At 41.8% G+C, this 14730-nt stretch overlaps 1 protein-coding gene across 1 annotated transcript in view; it reads right to left on the bottom strand.

The window, feature by feature from the left end:
- edil3a (EGF-like repeats and discoidin I-like domains 3a) overlaps nt 1–14413 on the bottom strand; it is a gene marked incomplete at its 5' end in the record, with an annotated part of 111471 nt that extends 97058 nt beyond the window's left edge. Inside the window, one exon of the mRNA XM_080532563.1 lies at nt 14350–14413. Within this exon, the coding sequence (XP_080388689.1) occupies nt 14350–14413 (64 nt within the window). The remainder of the gene's footprint in view (nt 1–14349) is intronic.
- Between the last annotated feature and the right edge of the window lie 317 nt (nt 14414–14730).

Here is a 14730-nt window from a genome sequence, read left to right as displayed (position 1 = left end):
TTAATTTCCTGCACTTGCAGAAGCTGTCTGACTCAATGCCAAGGACTGTATAGGCCTATCTAGTTTCATAACATTTTCACATTGGGATGCTTGAAATTCTGTAATTATTAGTCATAGGTCTCTTGTATATGATGCTTGTATGGTCATAGGTTGCTTGTATGGTCAACTCGGCAGCCTCAAGAGCACCACATTATTATAAATAAATACTTGATGTTCACAGTCTACCTGGAAGTCCTGTTCTTTAATCTCACTGAATGCGGTAGTGAGAGGATGGGTAGTGGTGGTCTAGTGGATAGTGAGTTGGACTTGTGATCGGAAGGTTGTGAGTTCAAATCCCGCCTGAAGCCACACCACTACTAGTGTGCCCTTGGGTAAGGCACTTAGCCCTCAGTTACTCCAGGGGGAATGTCCCTGTAATTCGTAATTGTAAGTCGCTTTGGATAAAAGCGTCTGCTAAATGGCAAAATTAATTAATTAAAATTAGGATGCATGTGAACCAGAGAAAAATCATGAACCGGACGGGTTTATATCCTCCTGAGACCCAGAAGAAAAAAGGTTTCGACATTCAGATTTGTTTTAGATAATTTAAGTATTGGGGTTGAAAGAAGCATGTTGCTGCAACATTTTCCCCAAAATTGTTTTTACTATTTCTTTTATCATTATGTCCCTTGTAGTGGGTCTTGGTTCGATCACGTAATGTAATGATTTCATTCATTTTCATGTGGATTTCTGTTAAAATTCTGCATGAACATTGCACTCTGTTTAAGAGAGGTTTCACCTTCCAAAGGGCATCATTATTTTTCTCATCAGAGACATCAAGATAATTTATGACTTTGTTGGGATTGGATAATCTTGAAGAATCTGTCTCGACCTCATTGAATTGGCTAGAACTGGGACTGGAAATTGGTTAAAAATGGGAGGTAGTAAGTCCCGTTGTCCCCTACACAGGACATTGAATAAAAGTTGTGTTTTGAAACAGTTAAAATTACTGTATATTTCTGAAATCTTGCTAAGTTGAAGTTAAGACACAATTTGATTATTAGCAGATGAAATATAATATCTGCAAAAGAATGATCACTTGCCACCCTTGTTGCCATAAAATATGGAACATGGGATACAAGCCATTTAGAAAAAAAAGTCAATGTGCTCTATCAGCCACACTCACACAACTGTGACATCATTAGAAAGCCCAGGATGTCCTCTGTACAGGACAATAGGACTCAAATAGATTGCATAAATGGTGCTTGACTCTCAGACTCATGTCCCCCACAGAGGACAAAAATGAATTGCCGGGTCTCAGGAGTGTCTCCCACCGATGATATCGGAAAGGGGGTTTATGATTCAGCTTTTGTCTGTCGTATGTCAAGTTTTTGTCTGACATCACTGGGACAAATTGATAACATTGTGGTGTATGATGGGTTTATGACAATCACTCAATTTCGAAACTACGGTAAAGATGTGTTCTTGCTGTTTGAGGTTGTATGACTTTGAGGTGCCGTCATCAACACGTCATAGGGTGCAAGTGGGAAGCTAGGATTGTACCCGAATGCAGAAGGCATTTCGCCTGACAAATCTGGAATAATATTTTGAGAAATCAACGCAAGCTGTAGAGCAAGACTGATGGAATATTCGCTTGCAATATTTTGTCTAGCTATTTGTGGAATTGTATTTGAATTACATGTCTCATTCCATACAAATTTAATACGTTAGTAGCTATTAGCTCCCTGATTTTCTCTTTGGTCACAGAGGTGATAGCGCTGAGAGAAGCCTCTCTGTGCGCAACGGGGACACAGCACTGTTTCACTAAGACAACAGTGTGTCATGTTAGAGGTTTATGGATTTGCGTCTTGCTCTCATTTACATGTTCTCCTTCACTCTGGTTTTGTGGTGGAAGAAAATGTTTACTGTGCACTCGCTATCATTGCACTGCTATTTTGGATGCAGGGTGTTGTCTGACATGTGCTAGTCCTGTTGGGCTGAAGAACGCATTGAGTTGCAGTGCAACTTGCAGCGCATTGAGTTGCCCCCCCCCCCCCCCCCCCCCCCCCCCCCCCCCCACACACACACACACACACACACACACACACACACACACACACACACACACACACACACACACACACACACACACACACACACACACACACACACACACACACCATTTTAGATAGACTGGGTAGATTTTTGTGTGTCCAAGCCAGCTCTTTACATGTGAATGGGGTGGCAAAGACTGCAGTACTATAGCCACCTATTATATCATATTCTTGTTATATCCTTTGTTTAGATATTTGGATGGTTTCAGTCTGGCATAAAGATGACTGTTTCCATGCTGTTGTATGGAAACCAACCTTAAACTGTCCATTTTGATTAAAATCTCTGAGGGTTAGGTTACATGTTATCATATCCCGTGGATAATGTCAGCTGGACAGCAGATGAGTGTCAGCTGGACAGCAGATGAGGGCCTGGAGCCACTGTAGCGATGCACGCACACACACACACACACACACACACACACACACACACACACACACACACACACTGATTAACCCTGGCATAATGTCATCACAGATCAATAATAATGAGGGCAATGTGAACAAATCACATGTACTGTATGTATACCCTGTATTCTATTGCTGCTCAAGTATGGACTGTAGAGTGCCTTGGGACCTGAAGGAGCAGGAGAAGTAGCAGCAAGATGCGGCAACATCAACATTTAGCCTTAACCCAAAACTGTGAGAAAACACTCCCTGCAAGTCAAAGGACACAGTGTCAAACATGTGATAAACAAATGTAAAGTATGTTCCACGAATTGTTCTACAATACTTGGTCCTCTACACAGAATTTTTAGCTGATTAAGAACAGGCCAAATATGCTAGCTGACTTCCAATGACCAACACACACACACACACACACACACACACACACACACACACACACACACCAAACACACGCATGCCATGCGCACACATGCACACAAACACACCGAAGTCACCCACACACACAAACACACACACACACACACACACACACACACACACACTTCTTACACTTACATTTCAGATACACTTTATAGAATAATTGTCTGGTCTCTGGATCAGCGTTCGACGTGCATCCTTTAATCTGCATGTGCAACAACAACAACAACAACAACAACAGACCACACTAATGGATCAATGATAACTTGTCAGGATGTAATGCTGCGGAGGCAATAGCAATCAATCCCAGATCTATGCTAAACCTAGCAACATACTATTGATTGATTGATTGATTGAAAACTTTATTAGAAGATTTGCAGAAGTAGGTACATGAAAGTACATATTACATACAAGGTCAACTAACAGGATAAAAACCCAAGAAAGCCACTGGCTTATTTCAATTGGGGTCCTTGATTCTCAATTCATCGTTACATGTAAGACAGACAATGTCTTACATGTACATGACATGACTACATGTCGCGTCTGCTACGGCTGTACTGCAGAGCTGCTACAGCCAGCCCTATTGTTGTGCATTAAGTTTGCTGTTGATAATGGCCATCAATAATATAATGTTTCATTTCACTTCATTATAAATTGTTCTGGATTCTGGACAGTCTCTGCTGTCATCCATCCTTAATGAGCGGTTTGAAAAGTGAAACGGTTATAAGCAGAAAGCAGTCACGTCATTTGTTTAATTGTAAAACTGCATGTTGATGATGAAGAAAATAGACTGTCTAGGTCTAGGACGTATTATCTATTTATTTTTTATGTAAGGTAACTTTACTCGAAATAGTTTAGATTAGCCCACTTTTTCACATTTCATTTTCACATTTCCTTACTAATAGTAACATGGTTAATTAATTTATCATGTTTTTTCGTAGTTTTTTAGAGTGAGTTGTAGACATAAGGAGAGCAATAGCACTTTATCTCTTACTACGAATCCTGACTCAAAACCAGGGGTGCATGTGTGTATGTGTGTGTGAGTGTGTGTGTGTGTGTGTGTGTGAGAGAGAGAGAGAGAGAGAGAGAGAGAGAGAGAGAGAGAGAGAGAGAGAGAGAGAGAGAGCACAAGAGCAAGAGAAGAAAGTGGAGCAATAAGATCTATTTTTTTCAATAATGTTACAAAAGAATATTACAAAAACAAGGGTAGGATAGGCTGTGGAGCAGAAAATTGAAAGCAGCAAGCCTTAAGACAGGCATTGGCACCCCGGGCACAGTTTCCAAGGTTGACATGCAGGGTGGTTTGACCTTTGAAACAACCTTTTTGTATAGTACTTGTAGTAACAATGAACCACCTAAATCATTTGAGGGGAATTAATGAGACAGTGAGAGAGAGAGAGAGAGAGAGAGAGAGAGAGAGAGAAACACACACAACCACACAGAGAAAGAGAGAGAGAGAGATAATTAGAGACAGAATTCGAGAGAGAGAGCTATACACCCCAGAGTGAGAGCAGGTGCCTTTCAAGCAGCAGGGAGTGGTTTCAAAGGAAAAACGTAAAAAAAGAACAGTTTTCATCATTCTCAGAGTAAAACTTTCGTCTGAATTGTTACCATTTGTGACACGGTCTGGTGAAAAGGGCCGCATGTCGGCAATTCTCATGTCGCGCAAATGAGTAAAAAAATGTGTTTTCCTTTTTTTGTTTTATTACGAAAGTTGAAGTGTTGAAGAGCCCACTCGATATAACAAGCAACAGTTTTACGATCACTAAATACTTATAATTTGTGAATTGGATTCATTGTCTCGTCTGCCTTGAGTGATACATGGCTTGTAAACAAACTTAAGTTTTAGGACGTGTTCAAAAGCAAGACTGTGTGATCATCTGATTATGTGTAGTTATGTGTTTTTAGCATGTTGATGTTCTAGCAGCATGTTTTGATGTGCTAAACATGCAGTTAGATGTTTGTAGTGATGTTCCTTTTTAGCGCTAGGCTAACTAGCAGCTGTTTTGCATGGGTTTTGATTCAGAATGCGTTTCTCTGCTATTTGGTTTGAGGTGTACCATCATTCAAATAAACATATCTTCTTCAACTATTTTCAGATTTCAATGTATGACTCATTTGAATGCTTACAATCTACACTTCTGGAAAAAACAGAAAAATGACAATAACACAGGATACAAACACGGACCTGGGTCGCAGGGTGACCGTCGACCTGCTAGCACCCCTCCCATGACTAGCGAGACTGGTCATTTCCCCTCAGGGCGTGTCCTGCTCACGCAGCATTGCCTCTCCTCCTTGGAGAGACGCATCTCTCCCAACTCCATGGGCTTTGGGATAAGTATGGGCTGTAGTCGACCTCCTCTTGTGCACCCACTCCGGGTGACGGTCGTCCACCCGCATGGTCAGGTCGACGAGGGCGCCCAATGACTCAGGCAACTCCCTGAGTGTTTGTCCTTGATACCCTCAGAGAGTCCCTGATCATACTGGACGACCAGCGCGTTCTCCTCCCATCTGTTCTCCCTAGCCAACGTCCAGAAGCCGACAGAATAGTCCACCACCAAATGATTCCCTTGATGGTAGGCCTTGAGCCGTCTCCCCGCCTTCTGCCCGAAACCCCCCAGGACATGTCACGTGCGTGAACCAGAGAACATTGGTGCGGGCTGGGGTTCTGGCTCTCCCACTCTGCGGTGGCCCATGTCAGGGCTTGACTCGGCGGCAGGGTGATCATAAAGGCTTGCTCGGTGGGGAAGACCGGAGGAGGTGCGGGCTGGGGTTCTGGCTCTCCCACTCCGCGGTGGCCCATGTCAGGGCTTGACTCGGCAGCAGCGTGATCATAAAGGCTTGCTCGGTGGGGAAGGAGGATGGAGCCTCAGTAACCCCTGCCCCGCCACCCTCCTGGGCTGGGGGCTGTCATGCGACCGCCAGGTCTTGAACTGTGAGGGTCAGCTGGTGCAGACTTTCTGCAATCTTCTGCAGGTTCTGCTCGTGACACGAGAGAATGGCATCTTGCGCTGCTAGAGCGAGACGATATTGATCAGCATCCACTGGGTCCATGGTGGCTGAGTCTTCTGTAAGGTTTTGGTAGGATGAGTGGACCCAGGTGCGATGCATATAAAGCAGGCAGACAAGTAGGACCTACTCGAAGGTTGATTTGGTAGCACAGGATAAAACACGGACTTACTCGAAAACAAAAAGGGAGAAAACGAAGTCTCCTTAACAGTAATCATTTATATTCAAAAGGCTACAGACTCAACTCGAAAATAAAGGGAGAGAACAATATCTCCATAACAGTATTCGTAAATTGCTTGGCAATGACTTACTTTTCTCAGGTGACCAACCCATGGAGCACACACTGTGAAGACTCAGCTGGGAGTGAGTAAGGGAAGTAAGGGTACATAAAGCAACAGTTATCAAAACACAGGTGCAGGCACAATGGGTGGCCAGAGGGAGACACCTAGGGGCTGCACTGGGGAGTGCGACCCACATCCGTAACACCTATGGGGTAAGGTAAGGTAGCAGGTAGAATTTTTTATAATACAGTACTAAAACGCAGTGACAGGCCCTGCATTTCTCACCTAGGCCTTCAGTGATGTCCTACACAGTCCTACCTGAATTATTCCACCTCTTAATACCATCATTATGACGCCATAGCTCTAGAAACGATACATTTAGACAGAAACGCAGCGTATAACCGGGCGTTGCAATTGTTATTATAGCGGCTCTCTCTCCTGCTAAGCGTATCACCTTGTCTGGGTGTATTAAATTCATTGCATGAAAACAAAAGCGTCAGTTATTTCCCGAACTTTGCTTCTCGGTCTGTCGATCTCGATAGGAGAACCGTATCGAGTCCGTTCAAGGCAATCTTTCCCATGTTCATACGGTCACGGCGGTATGTCGTTTTCGACAATCGCACCCCGGGAAGTGATTAAAAGATTGCATTGAAGCGCACCGCCCTCCCCACTTACTGCACAGCTGAGCCAGTGATGTCTACATCTCTTGCAGAAAAAATAAAATGCTTTGTACTCACCAAAACAACTGATTATTTGAACACCAAATCCATCCTCCTTTCTTTCCTCAAGAACACTTCAATGACTCTGTTGTACAGTTTATCTGTGCGTTTCAGTTCCACCAATAACTCCTTTTCTATAGACATGGAGGCTAATGCTGAGTATCCCGGCTGTGATGGCCTCGCTAGCGTCGGGGTTGGCCGTTCTCTTCTCACGATGTCTACCTTTTCTTGAAACGTTTGTCTTGAAAATGGTGTTGTAATTATATCTACGACCAAATCGATCTCTTCTCCTCCAGCCATTGTGGGTTGAAACAAAAACAGCTTGTAGAAATCTACACAAATTATCTGTTCAAGTTCAGTTTGCTAGCTCTGCCTCTCAATAGTGCGTAGCCAATCAAAAGACATGCACTTGCTGAAATTATCGTACGCCAGCTTGCGGGCTAATTGCTAGTTGGTGTCGCCAACTCGAAATCTGATTGGTTAACGCCACAGTTTTGTTTCCGTTCACTTTAAGCTGCAGGTGCCGCACTGTTGATTCTGCAGGCCTAAGGGCAGATTTCTTGGACCCTGGCAACACATTATGGCTGAAATATGATTGGATAAAAGCTCTAACATAAAGGCCAGCCCTCCAAATCTCGATCTGAGGCTGGAAGCAGTGCAATCAAAAGGAAAGCTATGAAATTAAGAGAATAGACTATGGGGAATAATTTAATACATATTTGTGGAAAAAATATATCAAAATTAAATGTATATTCTGATGATGTTTAGGCCAGCAGAGAAGGTCTTGCTGGCCCTGACGGCCCACCACTGCTAAAACGCTACAATTTAGAGCAGAATGAGACTATTTGGCTGGGATGAGGTGTATCTGAGGTATGACGTGCTGTCTATTGGTAGAATGAGTGGAGCTTTTGGCTCTAGAGTCGTATCTTACTGAAGAGAAGCACTGCCTGGAATAACGTATTTGTGCAATGACATTTCTGGGTTACGTCTCAAAGCCGCAGAGTAAGAAAGTTAGATAAAACCTTGTATGCACCACATAGTGCATACACATGCACAGGCACAAACACACATACACACACACACACACACACACACACACACACTGTAGAGTCATAGGCTCTGATAAATAACAGCTAACAGACCATGGAAAACGCTTTGAACTCCGGGTGAGCTGATGAGTCTGAGAATGGGATAAAATGCAGAGACAAATCCTGGGATATTGCCTGCGCCTAATGCACTTAACGTGTCCAACAACATCACGCTGAGAGTGCTGGCTAAGGGATAGAGGGATACAGAGAGGGATAGATAGAGAGAGAGACAGTAACACACAACAAGAGGGGGGCAGGACATGGAGAGAGAGAGAGAGTAAGAGGAAAATAGCAACATCTATGTCATCCAAAAGCTTTAGCCAATTACTAAATTAGAGAAATGATCTCACACATGCAAGCACATACTAAAGTGAAACACACGTTATGAGCTTCATCTCTGAAAAGTAAAGTAATTCTTTCATAATTCAGATGATGCACAAAGCTTTTTGGAATCAAGCAATTTAGGAATGGTGTTCAATCAAACCTTGTCACTATGTTGCCTGGATAAGTATATATATATATATATATATATATATATATATATATATATATATATATATAGCATGAATGACATAAACCCTTTATTAATATGGCTTGAGTGATGGTTATGCACTAAATCTATTAATACTGTTAACCATTCAACTATTCCTTTTTGTGTGTGTATGGTCTAAGAAAGGAGTGCATCTCTCTGGAATTAGCATATCTCCTGGGTCATGTAGGGAAGTAAGATTTTAAGCCTACCTGCACCCATTTGATCCAGAATAAGAAGATTGGGGGCTTATGGAAAATGCAGTGACGTTCCCTCTGTACTCCCAAAGAGAAATGTTATCAGAGCAGAGTAGGGCTCATTACTTTAACCCTGGCATCTAATTTTGACTAAGGCAGCCGTAAGCTTGCATGTACTTCTCTCCTAAATCATTGGACGTACATCTTGGTCAATTAAGTTACTAGCTTATGAGGTCCTGAGGGAAGGTTTATCTTAGAGAAAAGTGTGTGCATTTGTAGATTGAATATGTGACCAATCATGACAAGGAACTTCTGAAGGATTATTAAGGTAAAATAGATGAAGTGAAGGGTGTCGATTTCCCCCTGTTGATTATCAAGCAGTTGCTGACTGTTTCTACTGGAATGTAAAAGGTCTACACAACATTGTAAAAAACAAAACATTTGGCATTTGCATCTTGCGAAACGATAAAAGACAAATCACATCCAAAACTCTGTGCGCCATCCCTCTGTATAACTCCTGGATCCATAATCTCCTTACAATGACTGCCCAACTTTAATCTCACAAACAGTCTAGAAGCCTTCGTCTTACTGTAAAACTCTAACCGGCTGGAACCCTGCCCTGTCCTCTTAACAGTAAATGTTTTGTCTGTGTTGCAGCACAGCAAGACGCTATCAAAATATGTATTCAAAGCATGCACTCCATTTCCATTGTTCAGTATTAACCCTGTTATGTGGACCAGTACAAACTAACATAATTCTTAGTCTAGCTCCACTGTTAAATGAAAGGGCATTCAATGTAAACTTGTTCCATAAAATGTAATAACTACCATAATATGATCATGTTTCACTATTCATCACTATTATGATCATGTTACACAGACCTTTCAAAAACACGTTCTGGATACTAAAGTTTAATTAGTTCATCTAGCGCCCAAAAAAAACAGAAGCACTATAGAGGGGTTTCATACTAAGAAACACTTGGAAAGGTTCATCAACATTTCATCATGAAGATCATCAAGAGTGCATTGTTCATTATTGCCTGCATGTTGTAACTGACCCCTATATTTCAACAGATCAATGCTAAGACCAACATGCAGGGCAAGCCAGGAAATTGAACACTCAACAAAATAGACTCAACAAAAGTTATTCCAAAAGTTGAGTCATCCTTTGGCCTTAATCTCAGACATGATTTTCATAAACGCCCAATTTGTAAGCCAATGAGCTTCTGCGGAATTTGCTGCAAAGTGAAGTATTGTACATGTAACACAGACTGGCACATCAAACATAACACTCTATTAATTGTACTGGAATCAGAAGGCTAAACAGTACTTTAATGGAACTATCACCACAATCCGTCCATAGGCTATTTGCAGAGTTTTGGTGTGAGTAATGACAAGAAGGCTGAGAAGATGATGGGCAATAACAACTATACTGTAGACGTACACGTTTCATAACTTGTAGGCTATATCACACAGCAGAGCAATACAGAGCATTGACAAAATCGTGTTGCCAGGGCCATCCTGATGGATACAAACATCCTGTGTCTATGTATCTACTTAAGAAATTACACAATTGTACTGTTAATGACTTCACTCATATACTGTTCGTAATGTAATCCCTAATATCAACCCTAAAATTACATTTTGAGATGCAGAAATAGTACCTTGGAACAGCTTCTGATGGCTTTACAATCGTACACACACAGAAAAACGGCTGTAATACTTACTTTCTGAGTACTGGCCTTGACTATTGATGATATTGATCTTTATTGCCCTTCAAGAGCTCACCACAACAACAGCAATACATAGCTTTGGTTCTGTTTCTTAAATGCTTAAAGATTTCAACATCTCCTTGGGTTTCAGTTTCAAATGAAGTTTTACTACAGTACATACAGTACTAACCACTCCCTTGTTGTGCCCTTGAAATATTCACTTTAAAGCTTAACCTCTGATACCCTTTCAAATAAGTCAGATATGTGAGCCAAGGGTGGACAACAGAGACAAGTTCACAGCAAAGACAAACCCACCATGGCCATTAGCCAGTCAGTACAGGAGAAATATGATCTCCCATCCAAATATGAATAGGATTAAATGTACCGACAAATTCCACAAAAAAGAAAAGAGAATGATCCGTGATGATCGCACAAAAGTTTGACTCCCTCTCCATTGGTTGAAACCATGCCATTTACAGAGGAAATGAAGAGAGGTGAAGTATAGATTGCATGTCTGATTTATTAAAAGTGACCTGCACATTGGTGATAACCTTCAGAGGACTGGCGATGTAATCGGCTTTCACATAGCTTACTGTCATCTGCATGCATTTACGGCACACATGTTTTATTACATGGCTTGGTAACGCAAGCCTTGAAAGTATTTTATTGTGTGGGGTGGTTGGCTCTGTTAATTATTTTGGTGGGAATAAGTTCCAATTGACTTGAAAATCATCTTATTCAAAGCAACCAAGGACAATTCTGCAATTCTGCATCTTTCTTTTCTTTTCTTTTTTTAAATCTTCAAAGACACTGCAGAAAAAAAACCTCTGTTCTTACCACAGACCACCATTCTACGACCAGTCATTGTTTCAAAACTGAACAAATGATGGTGAAGAAAGAAAAACAGCAAGTAACAGTGTTCCAATGATCACATAATCGAATATGTTAATGGTGACTTATAATTCTGAGCAATACCATAGATGGGGAATTTCAGGGGGTATCCAATGCTAGATAATCTTGTCAAAACACTGTACTATACAGGATACCTCATCAGAATTAAAGTTAGAGTAAGCTAACCTCTGCTATCTCTAATCAGGAGTCCTGTTTATCCTAAGTCAATCTGCTAGGCTAAATCAACCGTCAAAGCCATTATCATCCAGTCTAAAAAAATAATCACAAATTATTTGCCAATCATATCGCACCTCCATTCCAGATGGATATTGAAAGGTATGGTGATCGATCAATGTGCAGATGGTTCATCTCTAACTGACATGGACCAACAAGACATGTGCACGTGCACGTGCACCCACACACACACACACACACACACACACACACACACACACACACACACACACACACTTAAAAAGAGTGTTTCCTTAGAGCGAGGTGTCACTACTGAAGGTGCAACTCTCAGTCATGCGCTCTGCCCTTTACGATGCACAAACAATGGGTGAGAACCAGCCCTGGAAAACCAAACAGAGGAAGTGATGTATTGCACACTGACACGGAACAATGCAGCCAGTTTTACCTGAAGGCAAATGTTTCAGGCCCATCGATTTGTTTCAGTGGACAGAGCCGCCCTGTGACAATCTCAGTGGAGTATTTGTTAGCAACCGTCTCCAAAGACACCTGCTACCTTGGGCAATACTGAGGGGTAAGTGGTAATACAATTGGCTAGACAATACGCATCATGAGGATTTGGGATAGCTATGGAAATCTGACTGCTTTTTTCAATGAGAGGAAAACTCAATTATGATTCAATGCTACATTGTATTCTGTTGATACTAATTTGATCTGACTTGCATGCTTGAAGCAGGGATTGTGGGCTAGGCAAGAAGAAGCCTTCAGGTGTCACTGCATGCTTTGTGGGCTGCACTATGGCATTATGCCGTAGTAAACCTCATGGACTCTCTGAGTCCCTTTAGCTGTGCAAAGTTAAACATTATTTTACTGCCGCACAAAGATCTCTATTCATACAAACAATTCACTTTGATGAATCGCTCGTTTTGACTTCCATCTGATCTAATAATGAGATGGGCTTGAACGAACACAATTAATATTTGAGGACTTACTTTCTCCATTGTGAATAATTGACAGGGAATATCAACTAATAATTCAGCATTACCAATCCCCTTCTCCAGCCACACTGCAATATTCCATTGGATGGATCACCTTAAGATCAAGAAATGATCACTGCACAGCACAGATGGACCTGCTGTATTTCACAAATCTAAGTGGGGGATATGATTAATTGAAGAACTCATTGCAGATATATTTTTAACTCACTGAGCCTTGAAACAAGTGCACCCGAGGTACCTTAGCTCTATGTTCATTATACTGGCCTGGGAGGGAGTATTATGTCTTGTAAGAGCTGACGCTGAGAGCAGACACGGGGAGGCTTAGGGACCCAGCAGTATTGCAATCTCTGCTCTAGGCACAGCCCAGCAGGGTAGAAGCCTGCCTGCCTATCTGACATGGGTGACCCCTGAGGCTAACATGCTGCCAAATAACTAGAAACAGGAAGCAATGTATGACCCAGATATATAAAAGAGCCACTTTTCATTCACTGCATCATCCAGCATCATTGATATACTGAAAGCGGCGACATTAACAATGAGCAAGTTTCAAACCTCCCAAAAAGTTAATTCTCATATAGCTTGACTTAAAGTAGGTGCAAATTATTTGTTAAAGCCATTTAACAAAGAGTGCACAGATCATGGAAGGGAGAGCTTCTTCTTCATCATCATATTTTTTTTATGAAAAAGAAAAGAGATTTCTTAGTTTTTATCACTGGTTTCATTCTGCAGTAAATTACATCATCACATTGAGTTATTGCCATGCAACAGCGGTAGCCTATTAAGTACAATCCTAGTTTACCGCCAAGGGATCTTTTTCTGATGTCATGGCTTATGGGTTGCGCATTGCAAATAATGTTATAATGTCTGAAAGCAACGGTTTGACATCAACTGGAATTCCTTCCACAGATAACACCCCGTCACATCTTTGTTAAAAGCTTCTACATTCACTTCCACATTTCATGTTTGCCTTTTTTCCTCTCCTCCGTAGCCTACTAATAATGATATCTGGCAAGTCAAGGCGTATATGATGCCCTCTTGTCTTATAAACTGAAACGAAGGAGAGACGTATAGTGCCCTGTAAACAGATCATTCCCGTGCTGCCTTCAGCACTTTGTAAAGCAACATCTTAGACATAACTGAGACGGTTGTTTTAGGCAGATCACAACAGAACGAATTGTGTCTATAATAGTGCAACGAATTCCTCTTACAGACACAAATAGACAACCTTTACTTCACTGGATATTCGTTGATGTGGCCCCTGCGTAGCCTCTTGTATCAACCTAAAACGCGCATGCACGAGCCTCCTGACAGAAATTACGCGTGACTGGAAATGAATGATTCATAAATCGGTGGACCTAATATTAATTATCCACCCACATAGAGACTAAATTGATGGGAGGTAGCCTAATATTCCATGGTCAGAATATATATTTTTTTAAATCAAGAGCCTATAAGAGCCAACAGGAGTTACAATATCAAGCTGATTCGCGCGGCTTGGTACTTAGCCTACTCCTTAATAATAGTATCCTCACTATCTTCCTCATGAATTGCCATAGGCTACATTATTGGCCATTATTGGTTATTGCACATTGTTCTGCATTGTTCTATTGCATAACATGACAAGCAGCACATAGTACTTTGCCACCTCCCATATCACATTGTAATAATTTGATATGGAATATTATTCAATTAGGCTACTCCAGAAATTATTTCCATGATGTTATCTAGATTTACAGAAACAAGTCCAGGCAGCCATAAACGATACGCTACCTGATCCCGACTATCCACATCCATAAGCAGTAATCGCTCTACTACTCACCTTTCACAAGCTGCGGGACAGCGGCGCTCAAACAGAGGACGATGGAAACGAGTAACGGTCCCATCCTCTCTCAAATAGCAGGTTTCACTTTCAAGGTGAATGGGAATGGGAAATCACGAGGTAAAAACCAAAAGTTCTCCCTCTCCCCTTTCACTGGGGCCGTAAGCAATATTTGGGAGCTATACGGCCATCTCCTCCACGGCTGGCGTCCTTAAGTCCTGTTATTTCCCGCGGAGTGAGTCGCGGCACTACCTGGAATGCCGAGTGTTGAACAAGTGACAGTGCTAGGTCTCTCTCTCTCTCTCTCTCTCTCTCTCTCTCTCTCTCTCTCTCTCTCTCTCTCTCTCTCTCTCTCTCTCTCTCTCTGTCTCTCTCTCTCTC

Source organism: Nansenia antarctica (genome assembly GCF_963989245.1).
Source record: "Nansenia antarctica genome assembly, chromosome: 5".
Taxonomy (NCBI): Eukaryota; Metazoa; Chordata; class Actinopteri; order Argentiniformes; family Microstomatidae; genus Nansenia; species Nansenia antarctica.
The sequence above is the reverse complement of the archived record's forward strand: the minus strand, read 5'-3'. Positions and strand labels throughout refer to the sequence as shown.